At 45.7% G+C, this 19,816-nt stretch overlaps 1 protein-coding gene across 1 annotated transcript in view; it reads right to left on the bottom strand.

Annotated features, from left to right (window-relative positions):
- Nucleotides 1–19,816, bottom strand: part of LOC309544214 (uncharacterized protein) — a 133,726-nt gene that overhangs the window by 58,989 nt on the left and 54,921 nt on the right. The window contains exons 6-7 of the mRNA XM_082243097.1: nt 19,169–19,342; nt 18,951–19,072 (exon numbers count right to left, since the gene is read on the bottom strand). Of these exons, the coding sequence (XP_082099223.1) occupies nt 18,951–19,072; nt 19,169–19,342 (296 nt within the window). The remainder of the gene's footprint in view (nt 1–18,950; nt 19,073–19,168; nt 19,343–19,816) is intronic.

Genomic DNA, 19,816 nt, shown 5'->3' with positions numbered 1-19,816 from the left:
TTTGAGGTGTCTACTCCACTGCAGCTCGTGCTTTGCACTTACAGTAGATGCCTAGTCATGCAGGTTGTGCTCAGGTTGAGAACGTTTAAGCCTCGCTTCATGCTCTGATTGCACAGCGTGCAAACCACTCATGTCTTGTCAGCAGCACATCGTCTGAAGAACTGCCTTGCTAGGGAACTCCTCGGAGCTGGCTTTGGTGTGCTCTGTCCCTTGCTGCGTTTGGCAGTAGCAGGCGTACTGTCTAGGGGATGGCCGCTCCGCTTTTGCACCCTGCTCCCTCTTCTGCTGTGCTGGTGGCTCTGTGCGACCACTGCCTCTTCCTCCAAACTACACAGGTCATCTGCAGGATGTTGATTCCATGTGGGGTCGAGGACCTCATCGTCCTCCACATCATCTTCCACCCAGTCTTCACCCCTGCCCTCCTTGTCGGTCTGCACAATTCCAAAAGTCGCAGCAGTTGGCACCTGTGTTTCGTCATCATCTGAGACGTACTGCGATGGTCCTCCCATGTACTCATCTTGAAACATAAGTGGTTGGGCATCAGTGCACTCAATCTCTTCCACTTCTGGAGTAGGGCTAGGTGGATGGCCCTGGGAAACCCTGCTAACAGAGTCATCAAAAAGCAGAAGAGACTGCTGCATGACTTGGGGCTCAGACTGCTTGGCTGATTTGCAAGGGGATGAGGTGAAAGACTGATGGACATCGGCTGCAGGTGCCAACTCTGGTCTTTCAGCAGGAGACTGGGTGGGAGACAATGTGAAGGAACTGGAGGCACTGTCAGCAACCCAATCTACTATCGCCTGTACTTTTTCTGCCCTCAACATTCGTAGAGCCGCATTAGGCCCGACCAAATACCGCTGCAGGTTCTGTCGCCTACTCGTACCTGAGGAAGGTGTTTCACTTGTGCGTGTAGCTGGCACAGATCGACCACATCCTCTCCATGCAACAGGAGCACTACGACCGGGGCCACGTCTCTTATTTGACGTTCTCCTCATATTTCTCAAATTTAGGATCTTGCCCTAAATGGGTGTTTTTTGAATAGCAGAATAGAACAACAGTATCTAAAGGGTGTATCTCACACGTACAGATACAGACTAGGCCGCAATTTAAGATTTTTACCCTAAATGGGTGTTTTCTGAATAGCAGAATAGAACAACAGTATCTAAAGTGTGTATTTCACTGTAACATATGCAGCAAACGCTGCAAAAATTTTTTTTTTGCCCTAAATGGGTGTTTTTTGAATAGTAGAATAAAAACAACAGTATCTAAAGGGTGTATCTCACAGTAACGCATGCAGCAAACACTGGAAAATTAATTTTTATCCCATAAATGGGTGTTTTTGAATAGCAGAATAGAACAACAGTACGTAAATGATGTTTCTCGCAATGGCAGATGCAGCAAAGGCTGCAATATTAAGTATTTTAGCCCAAAAGGGGTGTTTTTTAAAAGACAGAAAATTATAGCTGTTTTTGTAGCTTAAATTGCACACTGACTAATGCGGCAGAGACCCCAGATGGAGGGTATTGCCAAAAATGGGTGTTTTTTCCAAGCCTGAAAATTATTGAAGTATTTCAAGCTTGTTTATAACAGATGCAGCAAGGGCTGTAAAATTGTGTGTTTTGCCCAAAAAGGGTGTTTTTTTACTAACAGAATATGACAGCAGTATATAATGCTTGCATTTGACACGTACAGATGCAGCAAGGGCTATAAAATTGTGTATTATAGCCCTAAAAGGGTGTTTTTAAAAACCCAGAAAATTATAGCTATATTTATAGCTTAAAATGCACACTGACTAATGTAGCAGAGGCCCTAGATGGAGGGTATTGCCAAAAACGGGTGTTTTTTCAAAGCCTGAAAATTATTGAAGTATTTCAAGCTTGTTTTTATCACAGATGCAACAAGGGCTGTAAAATTGTGTATTTTGCCCAAAAAGGGTGTTTTTTTACTAACAGAATATGACAGCAGTATATAACGCTTGAATTTGATACGTACAGATGCAGCAAGGGCTAGAAAATTGTGTATTTTAGCCCAAAAAGATTGGTTTAAAAAACCCAGAAAATTATAGCTATATTTATAGCTTAAAATGCACACTGATTAATGCGGCAGAGGCCCCAGATGGAGGGTATTGCCAAAAATGGGTGTTTTTTCAAAACCTGAAAATTATTGAAGTATTTCAAGCTTGTTTTTATAACAGATGCAGCAAGGGCTGTAAAATTGTGTATTTTGCCCAAAAAGGGTGTTTTTTTTACTAACAGAATATGACAGCAGTATATAAGCAGGGCCGGACTGGCCTACCGGGATACCGGTAAATAACCGGGCCGCTTTAAGGGCCGGCGCAGTCGCAGCGCCGCTTTAAGCATTGGGGCAGTGACGGTCCGTCCGTCCGATAGTTACTCGCCTCAGCCGCTGTGAGCGGCATGACGTCACGACGGCGCCGGTCACGGGGCGGCTCAGTGGCTGGCGTGGCGGGGAAACTGACTGGCTGAGGCTGGAGGCTGAGCCTTCGACTGACTGTCACGGGCGCGCCGACGCCGATGATGATCCCTCCCACTGAGTGTGCACGCGGCCGCCACTGTCCCGACACAACACAGTACACAGACTGAGAGTCGAGACGTCACGCGCCGTGCCAGCCAGCATGTGATCCACTCAGTGAGGTGAGCCTGAGGTCAGTCAGTGCACTGCAGAGAGCCAGAGCCCAGAGACTGTCACTGAAGAAGAAGAGTGAAGATAGAGAGGTAGGGGGTTCCAGGAGTTTCTTTACATGAATGTAGACACTGTGAAGGAAGTTGATAGGGAAGTACAGTGATGTGTATTTAACATATATATTGCATAGTTTAGGTATTAGAACTGTCTATAATTTATAATCATATGTTTCTCTGTGATGACCCATGTATTGATTGTGAGCAGCATCATTGATGATCTGTCCAGCACACTATTATTGGGCTATCGCATGGATCAGACGATCAGCATCATGTTGATGGAAAATCAGGGGAATACAATAGTGGTGCACTTAGACCAGGAGCAGCGCTAGAACACAGCCACTGGGGTGCTGCAAAGAAGTTGTGCTGGAAGTCGAAGCGCAGATTTGCATTTCATTTAGTTATATCAGCCACAGCACAATGCAGTGCAGTGAATTGCTTCACACAACCCTGCCCTGAAAAAAAAGTACTGCATGCTTTATTCTTCTTTTAAGCACACACCGCAGTAGTGTGAACTGACCTAATAGAAAACAAAGTATTTGCCTTGTTTGTGCTTTCAAACTACATTCAACAAGTACAGTTCCAGCACAACTGGTGTTAACAAGCCACCAGGGCTCTTCACTCCAGCTTGCTTGCGGCTCCATTCACACTTGTGCAACTTGTCATGCAACTTTGGACATATAAAGTCACATAAGTCGCAGCCCATGTATTTAAATGTAAGCTGTTCAAATCTGTGCGACTTTAAAAGGTTCCTGCACTTTGATGCGACTTGAGTGCCATAGACTACAATGTAAACTCTCAAAAGTAGCATCCTAATGTTATCAATGCAATAGTCAAGCAACAGTCAAAGCCCAAGTTGCACCCATCCAAAGTTGTATCAAAGTCTGAATGGCCAAATTACTTTGAAGTCCCACAAGTGTAAATGGAACCTAATGCATGGATGTTGGGGCAGTAAGAGCGTGGTGTCATGTGTTGTTACAACACTTCACACAGTTTACTTTTTTTTTTTTTACGGATTAGGCTGCATTTGGTGGGCACTGATTAGGCTGCTTTTGGTGGGCACTGATTAGGCTGCATTTGGTGGGCACTGGTGAGGCTGCATTGGTCTCTTGTATCATGTCTGCAGTGTCTGACCATCTCCTGTATCATGTCTGCAGTCTCTGACCATCTCTTGTATTATGTCTGCAGTCTCTGACCATCTCTTGTATTATGTCTGCAGTCTCTGACCATCTCTTGTATCATGTCTGCTGCCTCTGACCATCTCTTGTATTATGTCTGCAGTCTCTGATCATCTCTTGTATCATGTCTGCTGCCTCTGACCATCTCTTGTATCATGTCTGCTGCCTCTGAACATCTCTTGTATCATGTCTGCTGCCTCTGACTATCTTTTGTATCATGTCTGCTGCCTCTGACCATCTCTTGTATCATGTCTGCTGCCTCTGACCATCTCTTGTATCATGTCTGCTGTCTCTGACCATCTCTCGTATCATGTCTGCTGCCTCTGATCATCTCATGTATCATGTCCGTAGTCTCTGACCATCTCTTGTATCATGTCTGCAGCCTCTGACTATCTCTTGTCTTTTATAATGTCTGCAGTCTCTGATAGGGGGAGTCTGGAGAGGAGTCAAGAGTTGAAGTGCCACTGGGATGGGGGTCATAGGAGAAGTCAGAGGTGTGTGGAGAGGAGACTATAGGATAAAACCAGAGCCACCAAGCTGGAGCCGACTGACTGAGCCCTGCATTGTGCACCTGAGAAGAGGTCAGGGACAGCGCCACCAGGCCAGTATGAGGAAAGGGGGGGGGGGGGGGTCAGTGATGTAAGGGGGGAGTGAATACAATAATGTAAGAGGGCATTGATATAAAGGCTCCACTTATATCAGTACCCCCCCCCCCCAACACACACACACATTCCCAGAGTTTCTGGGGTCCCCCTTGATTGCTCCACTTTAACCACTTTTAACCAGACTTTTCTCATATATATATATACATATATATATATATATATATATATATATATATATATATATATATATATATATATATACAGTGGGTACGGAAAGTATTCAGACCCCCTTAAATTTTTCACTTTTTGTTATATTGCAGCCATTTGCTAAAATCATTTAAGTTCATTCTTCTTCCTCATGAATGTACACATAGCACCCCATACTGACAGACAAACACAGAATTGTTGACATTGTTTCAGATTTATTAAAAAAGAAAAACTGAAATATCACATGGTCCTAAGTATTCAGACCCTTTGCTGTGACACTCATATATTTAACTCAGGTGCTTTCCATTTCTTCTGATCATCCTTGAGATGGTTCTACACCTTCATTTAAATCCAGCTGTGTTTGATTATACTGATTGGACTTGATTAGGAAAGCCACACACCTGTCTATATAAGACCTTCCAGATCACAATGCATGTCAGAGCAAATGAGAATCATGAGGTCAAAGGAACTGCCTGAAGAGCTCAGAGACAGAATTGTGGCAAGGCACAGATCTGGCCAAGGTTACAAAAAGATTTCTGCTGCACTTAAGGTTCCTAAGAGCACAGTGGCCTCCATAATCCTCAAATGGAAGACGTTTGGGATGACCAGAACCCTTCCTAGAGCTGGCCGTCCGGCCAAACTGAGCTATCGGGGGAGAAGAGCCTTGGTGAGAGAGGTAAAGAAGAACCCAAAGATCCCTGTGGCTGAGCTCCAGAGATGCAGTCAGGAGATGGGAGAAAGTTGTAGAAAGTCAACCATCACTGCAGCCCTCCACCAGTCGGGGCTTTATGGCAGAGTGGCCCGACGGAAGCCTCTCCTCAGTGTAAGACACATGAAAGCCCGCATGGAGTTTGCTAAAAAAATACCTGAAGGACTCCAAGATGGTGAGAAATAAGATTCTCTGGTCTGATGAGACCAAAATAGAACTTTTTGGCCTTAATTCTAAGCGGTATGTGTGGAGAAAACCAGGCACTGCTCATCACCTGTCCAATACAGTCCCAACAGTGAAGCATGGTGGTGGCAGCATCATGCTGTGGGGGTGTTTTTCAGCTGCAGGGACAGGACGACTGGTTGCAATCGAGGGAAAGATGAATGCGGCCAAGTACAGGGATATCCTGGACAAAAACCTTCTCCAGAGTGCTCTGGACCTCAGACTGGGCCAAAGGTTTACCTTCCAACAAGACAATGACCCTAAGCACACAGCTAAAATAACGAAGGAGTGGCTTCACAACAACTCCGTGACTGTTCTTGAATGGCCCAGCCAGAGCCCTGACTTAAACCCAATTGAGCATCTCTGGAGAGACCTAAAAATGGCTGTCCACCAACGTTTACCATCCAACCTGACAGAACTGGAGAGGATCTGCAAGGAGGAATGGCAGAGGATCCCCAAATCCAGGTGTGAAAGACTTGTTGCATCTTTCCCAAAAAGACTCCTGTCTGTATTAGATCAAAAGGGGGCTTCTACTAAATACTGAGCAAAGGGTCTGAATACTTAGGACCATGTGATATTTCAGTTTTTCTTTTTTAATAAATCTGCAACAATGTCAACAATTCTGTGTTTTTCTGTCAGTATGGGGTGCTATGTGTACATTCATGAGGAAGAAGAATGAACTTAAATGATTTTAGCAAATGGCTGCAATATAATAAAGAGTGAAAAATTTAAGGGGGTCTGAATACTTTCCGTACCCACTGTGTATATATATATATATATATATATATATATAAAAATGAAGCCCAATGTGCTTTCATATCTGTCTTATCTATATATAATACACTCTCCAAATGTGCTTTAAAATGCATGGTTTTCCCTTTTATGAACAAGAAAATAATGACGTTATGCTGTTGGGCCGGTATAATAATTCTTTGGGGCTGGTATGAAATTATTTCCAGGGCTGAATTTTATTCCCAGTCCGGCCCTGTATATAACGCTTGAATTTGCTACGTACAGATGCAGCAAGGGCTATAAAAGTGTGTATTTTAGCCCTAAAAGGCTGTTTTTAAAAACCAAGTAAATTATAGCTATATTTATAGCTTAAAATGCACACTGACTAATGCGGCAGAGGCCCCAGATGGAGGGTATTGCCAAAAATGGGTGTTTTTTCAAAACCTGAAAATTATTGAAGTATTTCAAGCTTGTTTTTATCACAGAGGCAGCAAGAGCTGTAAAATTGTGTATTTTACCCAAAAAGGGTGTTTTTAAAAACCCAGAAAATTAAACCTGTATTTCTAGCTTGAATTGAACACTAACTAATGCTACAAAAGCAAAAGATGTAGGATATTGCCAAAAAAGGGTGTTTTTTTTAAAACCAGATTATTATTGCAGTATTTCAAGCTTGGATTTGAATGTCACAAAAGCACTTATGCAGTGCTGGTGCACTGAGCTTGCATAAAATGGCCGCCGCTGCCCACCTAACTAAAAGATGAATAAAAGTTATTTTTCTCTGTCACTGGGCTCATGGCAGGGTAAAAAGATTGTGCACTGCACCCACACAACAAAATCTATGTAGATCGCTGAGTTCTTCTGAGTAAAGATTATGTCCTATTCTCTCCCTCAAAGCAGCAGCCGCAGCCTTTCCCTACAGTAGTTAGAGCAGAGTGACGTGCGGCGCTACGTGACTCCAGCTTATATAGAGGCTGGGTCACATGCTGCACTGGTCAATCACAGTCATGCCATTAGTAGGCATGGCTGTGATGGCTTCTAAGGGCACACAAATTAAACGCTTGTTGATTGGCTGCCCTGCAGCTTTTTAAAACACGCCATTAAAATTGCCGAACACCGAACTCGATTCCGAACATACAGTATAAATAAAATGAATAAAATGTTCGGGTTCGGGTCTGAGTACCAAAAACCCTAAAGCCCGGTATGAACGTGAACTTTACAGTTCGGGTTTGCTCAACCCTAATTACATTATCATATGCAGATGAAATTGTATACAGAAATATAATTAACATATCTAAGGAAAAACCAACACAAACAGTATACTATTTCCACTCAGCAACTAATAGATGACAATGATTCAATCAACCTGAGCCAATTAACTAACAGACTTTCCTTCCTCGAGCTCCTGCAATACAATACACATTATCATAAGTGTAAACACTGAGAACCCACTATAAACAATAGGTGAGCAAATCAGCATCATTTACAATGTGTGGAAGACAGGTGGTTGAGCTGATGATATTCGCATCTGCTAGGAGTCTGACTGTCTGAAGCCTTATTGGCAATAGGCAGCTAGGCCTAGAGTCCCAGAGTCTTCAAATATTCTTTGAGATATATTGTTGAAAAATAATACTGTCCCATTTGAGTAATCCAAACCATATTCTGTGTTCATTAAGTATCTGTCTTTCACTCCCAGTGACGGTGAGTACCGTCACAGGCAGCCCTCCGTGTCCTCCTCCTCCTCTGGCCACCATATCCTCCTCCTCCCACCCCCTCCGTGTTGTCCTCTTCCACCCCCCTTTGTCCCCTCTAACCAGCTTCCCTCCTCTCCTCTCCCGCTGGCTGCTGGGGGATGTCAAGATGAAGAGCAGAAGGGGCCGGTAAATATATCATTTACTGGCTCCTTCCTTTTCTGAAGTGAACATAGTGAGCGATCACTACCAATCGTTCCTGTGTCATTTGATAACTGAGCATAGTAAACTGTGTTTACTATGACTCAGTTTATGAATGAACAGGAAACTTCTGTCTGAGGCCGCCGAGAAAGGGACTAGGGAATCTCTGTCCTCAGTTCCTTTCTATGTCTCAAAGGGGAGATTACTGGAGTCTGTTTAGATCCCTGATATCTCACCAAAGCCCACCAACAGGGCTGATAAAAAAAAAAAAAAATCAATAATTATTAAAAAAATTAATTTAAAAAAAAGATAAAGAATTAAATTGTAAAAAAAAATACAATATAAAATAAAAAACGACTGACACCACCCCCCCCCTCCCCTCACACCCTACCGACACTGTCCACTGCCCCAACCCCCAAACCTACAAAATGAAAAACAAAATAAATTGTAAAAAAATAAATACATAAAAATAAAAAAATACTGACACCGTCCACTGCTTTACTGACACTGTCCACTGTAACATACCCCCCCCCCCCCCCAGAAGCTGTGAAAATATATATTTCAAAAAGTATTGAAAAAAATAATAAAAAACAAATTGTAGAAAATAATAGATAATAACAGGATAAAAACAAAAAAACACTGACACCGTTCACTGCTCTATCTGGTACCGAAAAAGCATTTAAAAAAAAAATGCAAAAAAATCTAATTTTAAAAAAATTATAAAAAAAATTTAAAGAACTTCTGACACCATCCACTGCCCTACTGATACCATCTTGGACATACTACCCACCTCCATACACTCCGCACTACTTACCTGCACATACTACCCACCATCATACACTCTACACTCCTCTCCTGCACATACTATCCACCGCCATACACTCCATACTCCTCTTCTGCACATACTACCCACCTCCATACATTCCACACTCCTCTCCTGCACATACTACCCACTTCTATACACTCTGCACCCCTCTCCTGCACATACCACCCACCTCAATACACTCTGCACTTCTCTCCTGTACATACTACCCACCTACAAACACTCCGTACTCCTCTCCTGTACATAATACTCACCCCCCCATACATTCCATACTTCTCTCCTGTACATACTACCTGTGATGGGAGTCTCTTTGGTTGGGGGGTCCGTGGAACACTTACCTTAGAGAGATTGGGAAATCCCTCTCTCAGCCCCCTAGGCCCCTCTTATGTGTAAGTCACCCTGTGTCTTTTAGGGACACAGGATGACCAAGGAATGATGGACAGGTACTTAATGGACACTGAGAATATGGTTTAGATTAATCCAAACGGGACAGTAATAATTATCAGCCATATATCTCAAGAAATATATGAAGAAAATTCCTGGCATGTTTGATTCTGAACATGTTCAGTGAAAGAGCTAGTCACATTGGCCTCTGTTCCATTTTAAAGGCCTAGCTGCCTATTGCCAATAAGAGACTGTTTCACAAAGTCAGACTCATAGCAGATGCTAATAGCATCAGCTCAATCACCTGTCTTCCAGACATTGTTGATTATGCTGATTTTACTCACCTATTGTCTACTGTGGGTTCTGTGTTTATGCTTAGGATAATGTGTAATGTATTTTATTTTAGCCTTGTTGCAGTGCTAGCTTAATCAACATGTTAACTATAACATTGTCTAGTTGTGGATTCCCATTCACCTATTGTTTCTGTCCAGATGGCTAGGTAATTAGTTAAGGTTAATTATATTTCTGTACACAATTTCATCTGCATAGCATAATGTAATCAGGCACCTGACCTGATAGGGTAATCTGATCAGGAGGGGTATGTTCTCCTGTGAGGTATTTATTGTGTGTGAGTTTGTTCAATAAAGGTTCAAGATCTATGCAAGCTAAGTTCCGGCTAGTTGTGTATGGGGGGGATGGCAGTAATATCTGATATCTATGTTCAGAGTGGAGGAAGCGGTATGATGGCGGAAGCCCACAAGCACAGTGTGAGTCGTGGTTCTGTTACATTGGTGGCAAGCGGTGGAATGCTTCCTGCAGTCTGGGACATCCAAACCTCCACTGGGATCCAAGGTCCAGATAGCAGAAGAGAAGAGGTACAGATACCAGCCGCCATGAAAGAGGAATTCGGATGGAGATTGCGAGAGATGCGGATAAAGCACAGGGGACCAGTGTCAAAGCAGGTCCTGCTAGGATGGTATGATTCAATTCACTTGGAACTCTGAAAGGGAACACTAGCCCGTAAGCAGCGACACCAGGGAAAAATCCTTCCCTCTATCCAGGAAAGGTACTGGTCACAGTATGGATTATGGGTGCTGTTTTTGGGAGATAAACCGCTTAAAGAGCTGACAGCTGAATTAAGCAGGCTGGTCTGGGCAGAGATGTGTTTGGAAGAGAGCTATAGAGCTCTCCGGTGGCATGTATCCCAAGCATGCCCTTGGATAGTGAATGGCAGCCCAACGGAAGGCTTTGGCTAAGGCAGCCTGGGTCGTTGTATGGGAAACTATCAGGGGACCCTAACTTTGGGAGCGATTTGGAGTGGCGGTTAGAGGAAATTTTGGATTACAGAGAAGAGATCCTAAACATCTCAGAAGTGTTCTGGGTACTGGAAGATATGGAGTTTCTGGCCGTTCAGGAATGGGAGCTGGAGACTGCCTAAAGACAGCTTCTAGACTCTGCTCAGCACCAGGGCTTGGCTCCCCTTGCCTGGGAATATCCAGAAGTACCAGCTGACAGTCCGGAAATCCTGACTGAAGAGTCAACAATGTGGGGCACAGTAACAGTGTGCTTTAGTCACCTGCACCCTCAGCTTTAGATGCGGAGGTCTTATGGTGAATGCAGCAAGTGTTGACTGACCTTGACGATCCAGTTTCTGCATGGGACGATCTTGGATGGAGGAATGCATCTGTCCAGCAGCTGGATAAAAGTACAGGAGATGGAGCAGCCAGCTCATCTTACCAGCTGCAGTTTAAGGGCTCGGGGGAAGAGGAAGCTGTCCTCATTCTCCAGCCATGGACCACAGATTTAATTGACTTTTCATCGGAGGATGATATGGATGATAGGTCACCTGTCAAAATGTTGGCGCTGGGCCCAAGGGCCACCTGCCCATGCCCTGGCCTTTTAGCAATTCCAGAGACTGGGAATTTAATAGACTTTTCTGCTGAGGAAGAACAATTTAGTGAGTCAACAGCAGAAGAGCGGGCATCCAGGCATTGTGCTGCTGACCTCTGCCTGCAACAATTGGTGACCCAGGAAGATGTGTGCAAGGCAAATTACTTTTCAGTTTACTTCCCTGTGGAACAGCTGGCATCAGGGACTAACATCACTGAACTCTGCCCAACACCAACAGCAGCTTCAGCCTCCCTGAGAGAAGAGGCAGCTAGCCTTTCTGCTACACCACTGACAGGGACATGGGATTTCCTGTCAGTAGCATCTGTGGAGTTACAAGAAACTTGTCCAGCTGAAGTGCTGACAACTGGACAGAGGGTCCAAGACCTCTGCCCCACACCTGCGGCAGCCCTGGAGGCCCAGGGTGAGAAGGTGGCGGTCAATCCCCAGCAGCAGATCAGGTTCTAGGGGGAGAAGGGAGAGGAGGTTGTTGTCCTACCTCCCCCCAACAGTCAGAGCAGATGAAACGGTCACTCCCCAATGGCAGCTACACAGTTTGGAGAAGAAGGTAGTCATCCTTCCTCCCCAGTGAGAGATCCACAGTCTGTGAGTGGAAGAAGGCGGTCTCCCTCCCAAACCGTTAGCCGAAGCAGATTATGTGGCGTCCCCAGCAGAAGAGCTGGCAACAGAGCAGAGGGCTGCTGGCCTCTGCCCTCAACTAACAAAGAATGTCTTTCCTGAGAAAGTGGATAGGACTACAGTATCCACCTGTATACCCCAGGGCTGCTGGGCAGTCAGCCCAGAACCCCAACAGCATGACGAAGTGAGTCCAGCCACCCTGTCTTCACTCCAGCGGCTAAAAGAACTCCAGGGAGAATGGCCAGTCCATGCTTCTCCCCATGGGCAGGTATGTTCTACGAGAGAGGCAGAGGTTGGCTGGGTGAGTAATGCTCTGTTCAGAACAATTTGTTTGGGGTACTGTGTGGGTACGGGCATTGGGGGACTGGAACTACAGACTATCTTTGAAGTCAACCAGTCTGGGGTTTCCTCCTGTGTTAGTCTCCTTTCGAAAGGGGAGAGATGTGACGGGAGTCACTTTGGTTGGGGGGCCCATGGAACACAGCTTACCGTAGAGAGGTTGGGAAATCCCTCTCTCAGCCCCCTAGGCCCCTCTTATGTGTAAGTCACCCTGTGTATATAAGGGACACAGGGTGACCAAGGAAATGATGGACAGGTACTTAATAAACACTGATAATATGATTTAAATTACTTCAAATGGAACAGTAATATTTATCAACCATATATCTCAAGAAATATATGAAGACTATTCCTGGTCTGTTTGATTCTGCGCATGTTCATTGAAAGAGCTAATCACATTGGCCTCTGTTCCATGTTAAAGGCCTAGCTGCCTATTGCCAATAAGAGACTGCTTCACAAAGTCAGACTCATAGCAGATGCTAATATCATCAGCTCAACCACATGTCTTCCAGACATTGTTTATTATGCTGGTTTACTCACCTATGGTCTACTGTGGGTTCTGTGTTTATACTTAGCATAATGTGTAATGTATGGTTTTTTGTAGCCTTGTTGCAGTGCTGAGTTAATTAAAATGTTAGTTATAGCATTGTCTAGATGTGGATTCCCATTCACCTATTGTTTCTGTCCAGATGGCTAGGTAATTCGTTCAGGTTAATTATATTTCTTTACACAATTTCATCTGCATAGCATAATGTAGTCAGGCACCTGACCTGGAAGGGTAATCTGACCAGGAGGGAAATGTCCTCCTGTGAGGTATATATTGTGTGTGAGTTTGTTCAATGAAGGTTCCAGATCTATACAAGCTAAGTTCCGGCTAGTTGTGTATGGGGACAGCTGTAATATCTGATATCTATGTTCAGACTGGAGGAAGCTGTATTATGACGGAGGCCCACAAGCACAGTGTGGGTCGCGGTTCCATTAGACTACCCACCTCCATACACCTCGCACTCCTCTCCTGCACATAAAACCCACTCCATGCTTCTCTCCTGCACGTACTGCCCACCTCCATATACTCCACGCTTCTCTCCTGTACACAATACCCACCACCATACAATCCGCAGTCCTCTCCTGTATATACCAGCCACCACCATACACTCCACACTCCTCTCCTGTACACAATACCCATTGCCATACACTCCGCACCCCTATCCTGTACATATACACTACCCACACTTCTCTCCTGACCTGCACATCCAACCCACATCCATACTCTCTGCACCTGCTCATACTACCCACTTCCATACAATCCTCACTCCTCACCTGCACAAACTACCCACTTCCATACACTCCACACTCCTCTCCTGCACACACTACCCATCTGCATACACTCTGTACCCTTCTCCTGCACATAATACCCACCACCATACACTCCATACTCCTTTTCTGCACATACTACCCACCTCTATACACTCCACACACTTCTCCTGTGATACTACCTACTACCATACACTGCGCACTCCTCCCCTGTACACATTACCCACCGCCATACCCCTCTGCACCCCTCTACTGTACATACTACCCACAGACATACACTCTGCACCCCTATCCTGCACTCCTATCCTGTACATACTACCCACCTCCATACATTCTGCACCCCTCTCCTGTACATACTACCCACCTGCATACACTCTGCCGCTTTTGTTTGCCTAGGGCCTACTTTTTATCGTGCACATGGGCCCACTGATTTCATGATATGCCCCTGTTAATCATTGCCCCAGTGAAATGTATAATAAAAAATTCAGCCAACCCTGTCACCTGTCCCAGTACTCACAAAAACACTTCCATACACCTTACCAATGTCCTGATCACCGCCATACCTGCTCCATGATCACCGCCGTGCACCAAACCAGCATCCTGATCACCACCATATGCCATACCAGCGCCCTAATCACTGACATATGCCATATCTGCACCCTGATTACCGCCATACACCATACCACACCATGTGGGGTGGAGAGCAGGGGCAAAGTAATTGCAATTTGAGAACCGAGAACATTAATGTAAGAGGGAAGAGTAGTGTGAGCATATTAGAGGGAAAAGGGTGTGGGAATCAGACTTGGGGTATGGAAGCATTTGACAATTGGTCAGTTAGGAGCTGATAAGAGACACTTGAATGGGATGGTAAATTGTAAAAAAAAAAAAAAACAGACCAGCCACAGACACAGGCCAACGTCATAAAAGATAATTGTTTCTTTGATTCACACTGGTCCGACATAAGCTTCGACTTCAAGATCAGAAGTTGCATGAAATGTCAAAATAAATGGTTCCTTATGAGAGCCGTCTTAACTGGTCCAATTTGTGTTGGTCTGATTTTGAAAAAAGACATGGCTGCCCCAGATCCTAGACTATATATGTTCTCCCCAGCCACCTACTAGACATACCTGCCCAGGGATTGGCTGCAGCACAACAAATATTCAAGCTTAACATTTGACTCTCCCAGCCCCCTATGTCCTAGAAGCCTCCAGAAGGCAGAGGAAATAGTCAAACCTGCAACCTGTGAGACCTAGAACAGCCCAAAGAAATCAATAGCTGCTCCATGATCACAAAGGCCAAAAATAACTAAATTTGCCTAACATCCTAGCAGCCTATCTAGGAGAGTGCTACATAAGGGAGCACTACACTAATAACTAGAGTTGAGCGGACACCTGGATGTCTGTGTTCGGCGGGTTCGGCCGAACTTGAAAAAAAAGTCCGGGTCCGTGTCCCGGACTTTTTCCGAACTTTACCCGGACACCGAACCCCATTGAAGTCAATTGGGATCCGAACTTTCAGGCACTAAAATGGCTTTAAAACACCAATGGAAAGGGCTAGAGTGCTGCAAATGGCAGCAAAACGTAGTTAAGAGCATGGCAAGTGCTCTGCAAACAAAGGTGGATAGGGAAATAACTTAAAACAACAAAAAAAAACAGAAAAATAAAACAATGTTCTTCATCTGTGAAGGACGAGGCCCATATGGAGTAGGAGGGAGGTTGCGGTGGTGGTGGATGTGGCGGTGTCATAGGTGTGCGCACAGGGTGTGCCGGGTGTGCCTGGGCACACCCTAATCACCTAGGGCACATTAGCATTATCGCTCTGTTTGCCAGTGAGGAGATGGGAAAGATCTCCCTCGGACCTGGTCTGCCATAAGAGAAGTGCCACACACTTCTATTTCACTTTGCCAGCAGGGAGAGTAATGTGCCGGGGCCCTATACATGTAGGCAAACACATGCATGTGTATTTAAACTTTGGGGTGCACACCCAAATGCAATAGGCTGCGCACACCTATGGGCGGTGTAGGTGGAAGCGGCGGTGGAGGAGGACGAGGTAGCCAACACTGCTTTTTTTCAGTCATTTTAAATTAGGGTACACCCCAAAAGAGTGAGAAAGATCAAAAATAGAACAATGGCTGGGTAAGGTCAGTATCCATCTCTATTCTGCACAAGGTACGGAAAAGTCCTGTGGGATCCATGCCTGGTTCATTTTAATGAACGTGAGCTTGTCCACATTGTCTCTGGACAGGCGGCTGCGCTTGTCTGTGATAACGCCCCCAGCCGTGCTAAATACACGTTCAGATAATACACTGGCTGCAGGGCACGCCAGCACCTCCAAGGCGTAAAGGGCAAGCTCAGGCCATGTGCCCAATTTGGAGACCCAGAAGTTGAATGGGGCAGACCCGTCATTCACTACATGTAGGCGTGTGCACACATACTGCTCCACCATGTTGGTGAAATGCTGCCTCCTGCTAAGACGTTCCATATGAGCTGCTGGTGCTGCTGTTTGTTGTGGCATGCTGACAAAGCTTTTCCACATTTCGGCCACGCTAACCCTGCCTTCTGAGGTGCTGGCGGTGCCCTGGTTGCGTTGGCGACCTCTTCCTCCTCCTCCTCTGCCTTGGCCTTGTGCTTCCACTGTGGCCCCACTGTCAGGTGGGAATGCCAGCAGCATCGCTTGTACTCGCGCATCTTGCGATCGCGCTCCAGTGAGTGAATTAAGGACGGTACGTTGTCCTTGTAACGGGGATCCAGCAGCGTGGCCACCCAGTAATCAGCACAAGTTAGAATGTGGGCAACTCGGTGGTCATTGTGGAGACACTGCAGCATGTAATCGCTCATGTGTGCCAGGCTGCCCAGAGGCAACGAAAGGCTGTCCTCTGTGGGAGGTGTATCGTCTGTGTCCTCTGTATCCCCCCAGCCACGCACCAGTGATGGCCATGAGCTGGCCTGGGTGCCACCCTGCTGTGAACATGGTTCCATCTCCTCCTCCTCATCCTCCTCATCCTCCAGAACTGTGCCCCTGCTGGACAATTGTGTCCCTGGCGTTTGTGGGTGCAGGAACCCACCCTCGGAGCCACTTGCGAATGATTGCCCTGAAAGCCTTGGAAATGTTACCTCTTCATTCTCCTCCTCCTCCTCCTCATCCTGTGCCACATCCTCTTCCATCATCGCCCGAATCGTTTTTTTAAGGAGGCATAGAAGTGGGATAGTTAAGCTGCCAACGGCGTCATCGGCACTGGCCATGTTGGTGGAGTACTCAAAACAGCGCAACAAGGCACACAGGTCTCGCATGGAGGCCCAGTTATTGGTGGTGAAGTGGTGCTGTTCCGCAGAGCGACTCACGCGTGCGTGCTGCAGCTGAAACTCCACTATGGCCTGCTGCTGCTCGCACAGTCTTTCCAGCATGTGCAAGGTGGAGTTCCACCTTGTGGGCACGTCACATATGAGGCGGTGAGCGGGAAGGCCGAAGTTACGCTGCAGCACTGACAGGCGAGCAGCAGCAGGGTGAGAACGCCGAAAGTGCGCACAGACGGCCCGCACTTTCTGCAGCAGCTCTGACATATCGGGGTAATTTTTAAGGAACCTCTGCACCACCAAATTCAGCACATGCGCCAGGCAAGGGATGTGCGTCAAACCGGCTAGGCCCAGAGCTGCTATGAGATTTCGCCCGTTATCGCACACCACCAGGCCGGGCTTGAGGCTCGCTGGCAGCAACCACTCATTTGTCTGCTGTTCCATGCTCCTCCACAACTCCTGCGCGGTGTGTGGTTTTTCCCCCAAACAGGCAGCTTTTCTTTTTCTCCTCTCAAACATACAACCTCCTTCTACGCACTTCAGGTCTCCACCGAACTCCAAGTACTACACATTGGATAGTTGTCCTGTGCTCTCTTTGTTTTCAATGCCGTTTTTGTACGCGTATGTGTTCTGTTACGCCTGTTTTTTATTGCTGACTGTTTGCACTTTTATACTTCAATAAAAATATTTTCAAAAAAAAAGAAATGACTTCCCAAAATACATTCTGCTACTTCTTCCGAGCATGGAGATACCACATGTGTGAGACTTATTGGCAGTCTAGCCCCGTACAAGACCCCAAAAATCAATCACCACCTTCAGGCTTTCTAAGGGCGTAAATTGTTGATTTCACTTCTCACTACCTATCACAGTTTTGGAGGCCATGAAAAAATTGAATATTCAATGGGCTCAACATGCTTCTCAGGAAATTCCTTGGGATGTTTACTTTCCAAAAAGGGGTATTTTTTTTTGGGGGGGGGGGGGGGGGGGTTGTACTGCCCTTCCATTTTAGCACTTCAAGAAATGAGATCAGTCAAAAAGTAAAAGCTGCATAAATTCCAGTATATACACCATAGTTTGTAGATGCTATAACTTTTGCGCAAACCAATAGAAATATGCTTATTGAGATTTTTTTGTCAAAGACATATAGCTAAATACATTTTGGCCTAAATGTATAACAAAAATTGAGTTTATTGGATATTTTTTATAAGAAAAAGTAGAAAATGTAATTTTTTCTCAAACTTTTCGCTATATTTTTGCATTAATATCGCAAAAATAAAAAGTGCAGAGGTAGTCAAATACCACCAAAGTAAAGCTCTTTTTGTGGGAAAAAAGAAAGTAAATTTTGTTTGGGTACAGCATTGCATGACCATGCAATTGTCAGTTAAAGTCACGCAGTGCCAAATTGAAAAAAATTGCCTGGTCATTAAGGGGGCAAATCCTTCCGGTCCAGAAGTGGTTAATTAGGGGTGAGGCATTTAAAATGGGCGTAGTTATACAAGAACCACCTAATGACCCCTTTGCACATCTCTACACTCCCCAGAATGCCTCTATATTTCCTGCACATCTCTGCCACTCCCCTGGAGCTCGCCACTACTAAGGTTGTGAAGGCAAACATTACCAGTTGCGAAGGTAAACAATACAAGGTACACAAATACTTAGATGTGTCAGACTAAACAGCAGATGGAATCCTACCCTTAGCACGACAATCCAACTGAGCAGCAGGTATGGATTAAAAAAAAAAACTAGCTGGGCAGTGGGCACAGAGTCAGTAGAACCGGCTGGGTGGTAGGTATAGGATAATTAAGATCAGGCTGGTTATCAGTCAGCCTGATAATCAGCCTGGGTGGTAGGTAGAGGATAATTAAGATCATAGGCGGGCTGGACATAGAGCAAGGGACCATTAGGCTGCACATCTGGCACCGGATCTTTAGAGGCAGGGGAAGGCGGGTCATCAGATAGCAGAGCATCAAAAGTAGACTTGTCATCGGGCAGCAGACTATCAGAGGTAGGCAGGTTGTTGGGCACAGTACCTCCAGAGGCAGACTGGGAAACTGGGCACAGTACCCTCCGGCTGGGCATCAGGAATGGGACCACCAAGCTGGGCTTTAGAAACAGGACCACCAGGCAGGGCATCATGAACTGGATCATCAGGCTGGGCATCAGGAAACAGATCATCAGGTTGGGCATCCGAAAGCACACCATCAGGCTAGGCATCAGTAACCGAATCATCAGGCTAGGCATCAGAAACCAGATTATCAGGCTGGACACCAGGAACAGTATCATCAGACTGGGCACCAGGAACAGGATCATCAAGTTGGGCATCAAGAACAGGACCATCAAGCTGGGCAGTGGAAACAGGATCATCAAGCTGGGCAGCAGGAACAGGACCATTAAGCTGGGCAACAGGCAGAGGACCATCAGGCTAGGCAGCAAGCAGAGGACCATCAGGCTGAGCAGCAGGCAGAGGGCCATTAATAAAACCATTAATAATCATAGAGGCAGGCTTGAGCAGATTGGCGGGCGTCAAGGTAGACTAGAGCAGATCAGCTGGCGTGGAGATAGATTAGAGCAGATCAGCTGGTGTGGAGGCAGACTGGAGCAGATTGGCTGATGTAGAGGCAGGCTGGAGCAGATTGGCTGGCGTGGAGGCAGACTGGAGAAGATTGTCTGGCATGGAGGCAGACTGGAGCAGATCAGCTGGCTTGGAGGCAGGAATAGGAAAAAGTGTGAACCACTCCTGGATGATAAGTGTTAAATAATCACTGCTGCTGTCAAAATTGAGAGAGCTCAATTTCAATTAGTATTCGACAGGATGACAGCGCTGGTTTTGGATATATATGTTTTGTTGACTGTGATTTTTTTTTATTCAAATGTGGATACACATATGGATATACAT

Source organism: Pelophylax lessonae, assembly GCF_965119305.1.
Source record: "Pelophylax lessonae genome assembly, chromosome: 1".
NCBI classification, from domain to species: Eukaryota; Metazoa; Chordata; class Amphibia; order Anura; family Ranidae; genus Pelophylax; species Pelophylax lessonae.
The sequence above is the reverse complement of the archived record's forward strand: the minus strand, read 5'-3'. Positions and strand labels throughout refer to the sequence as shown.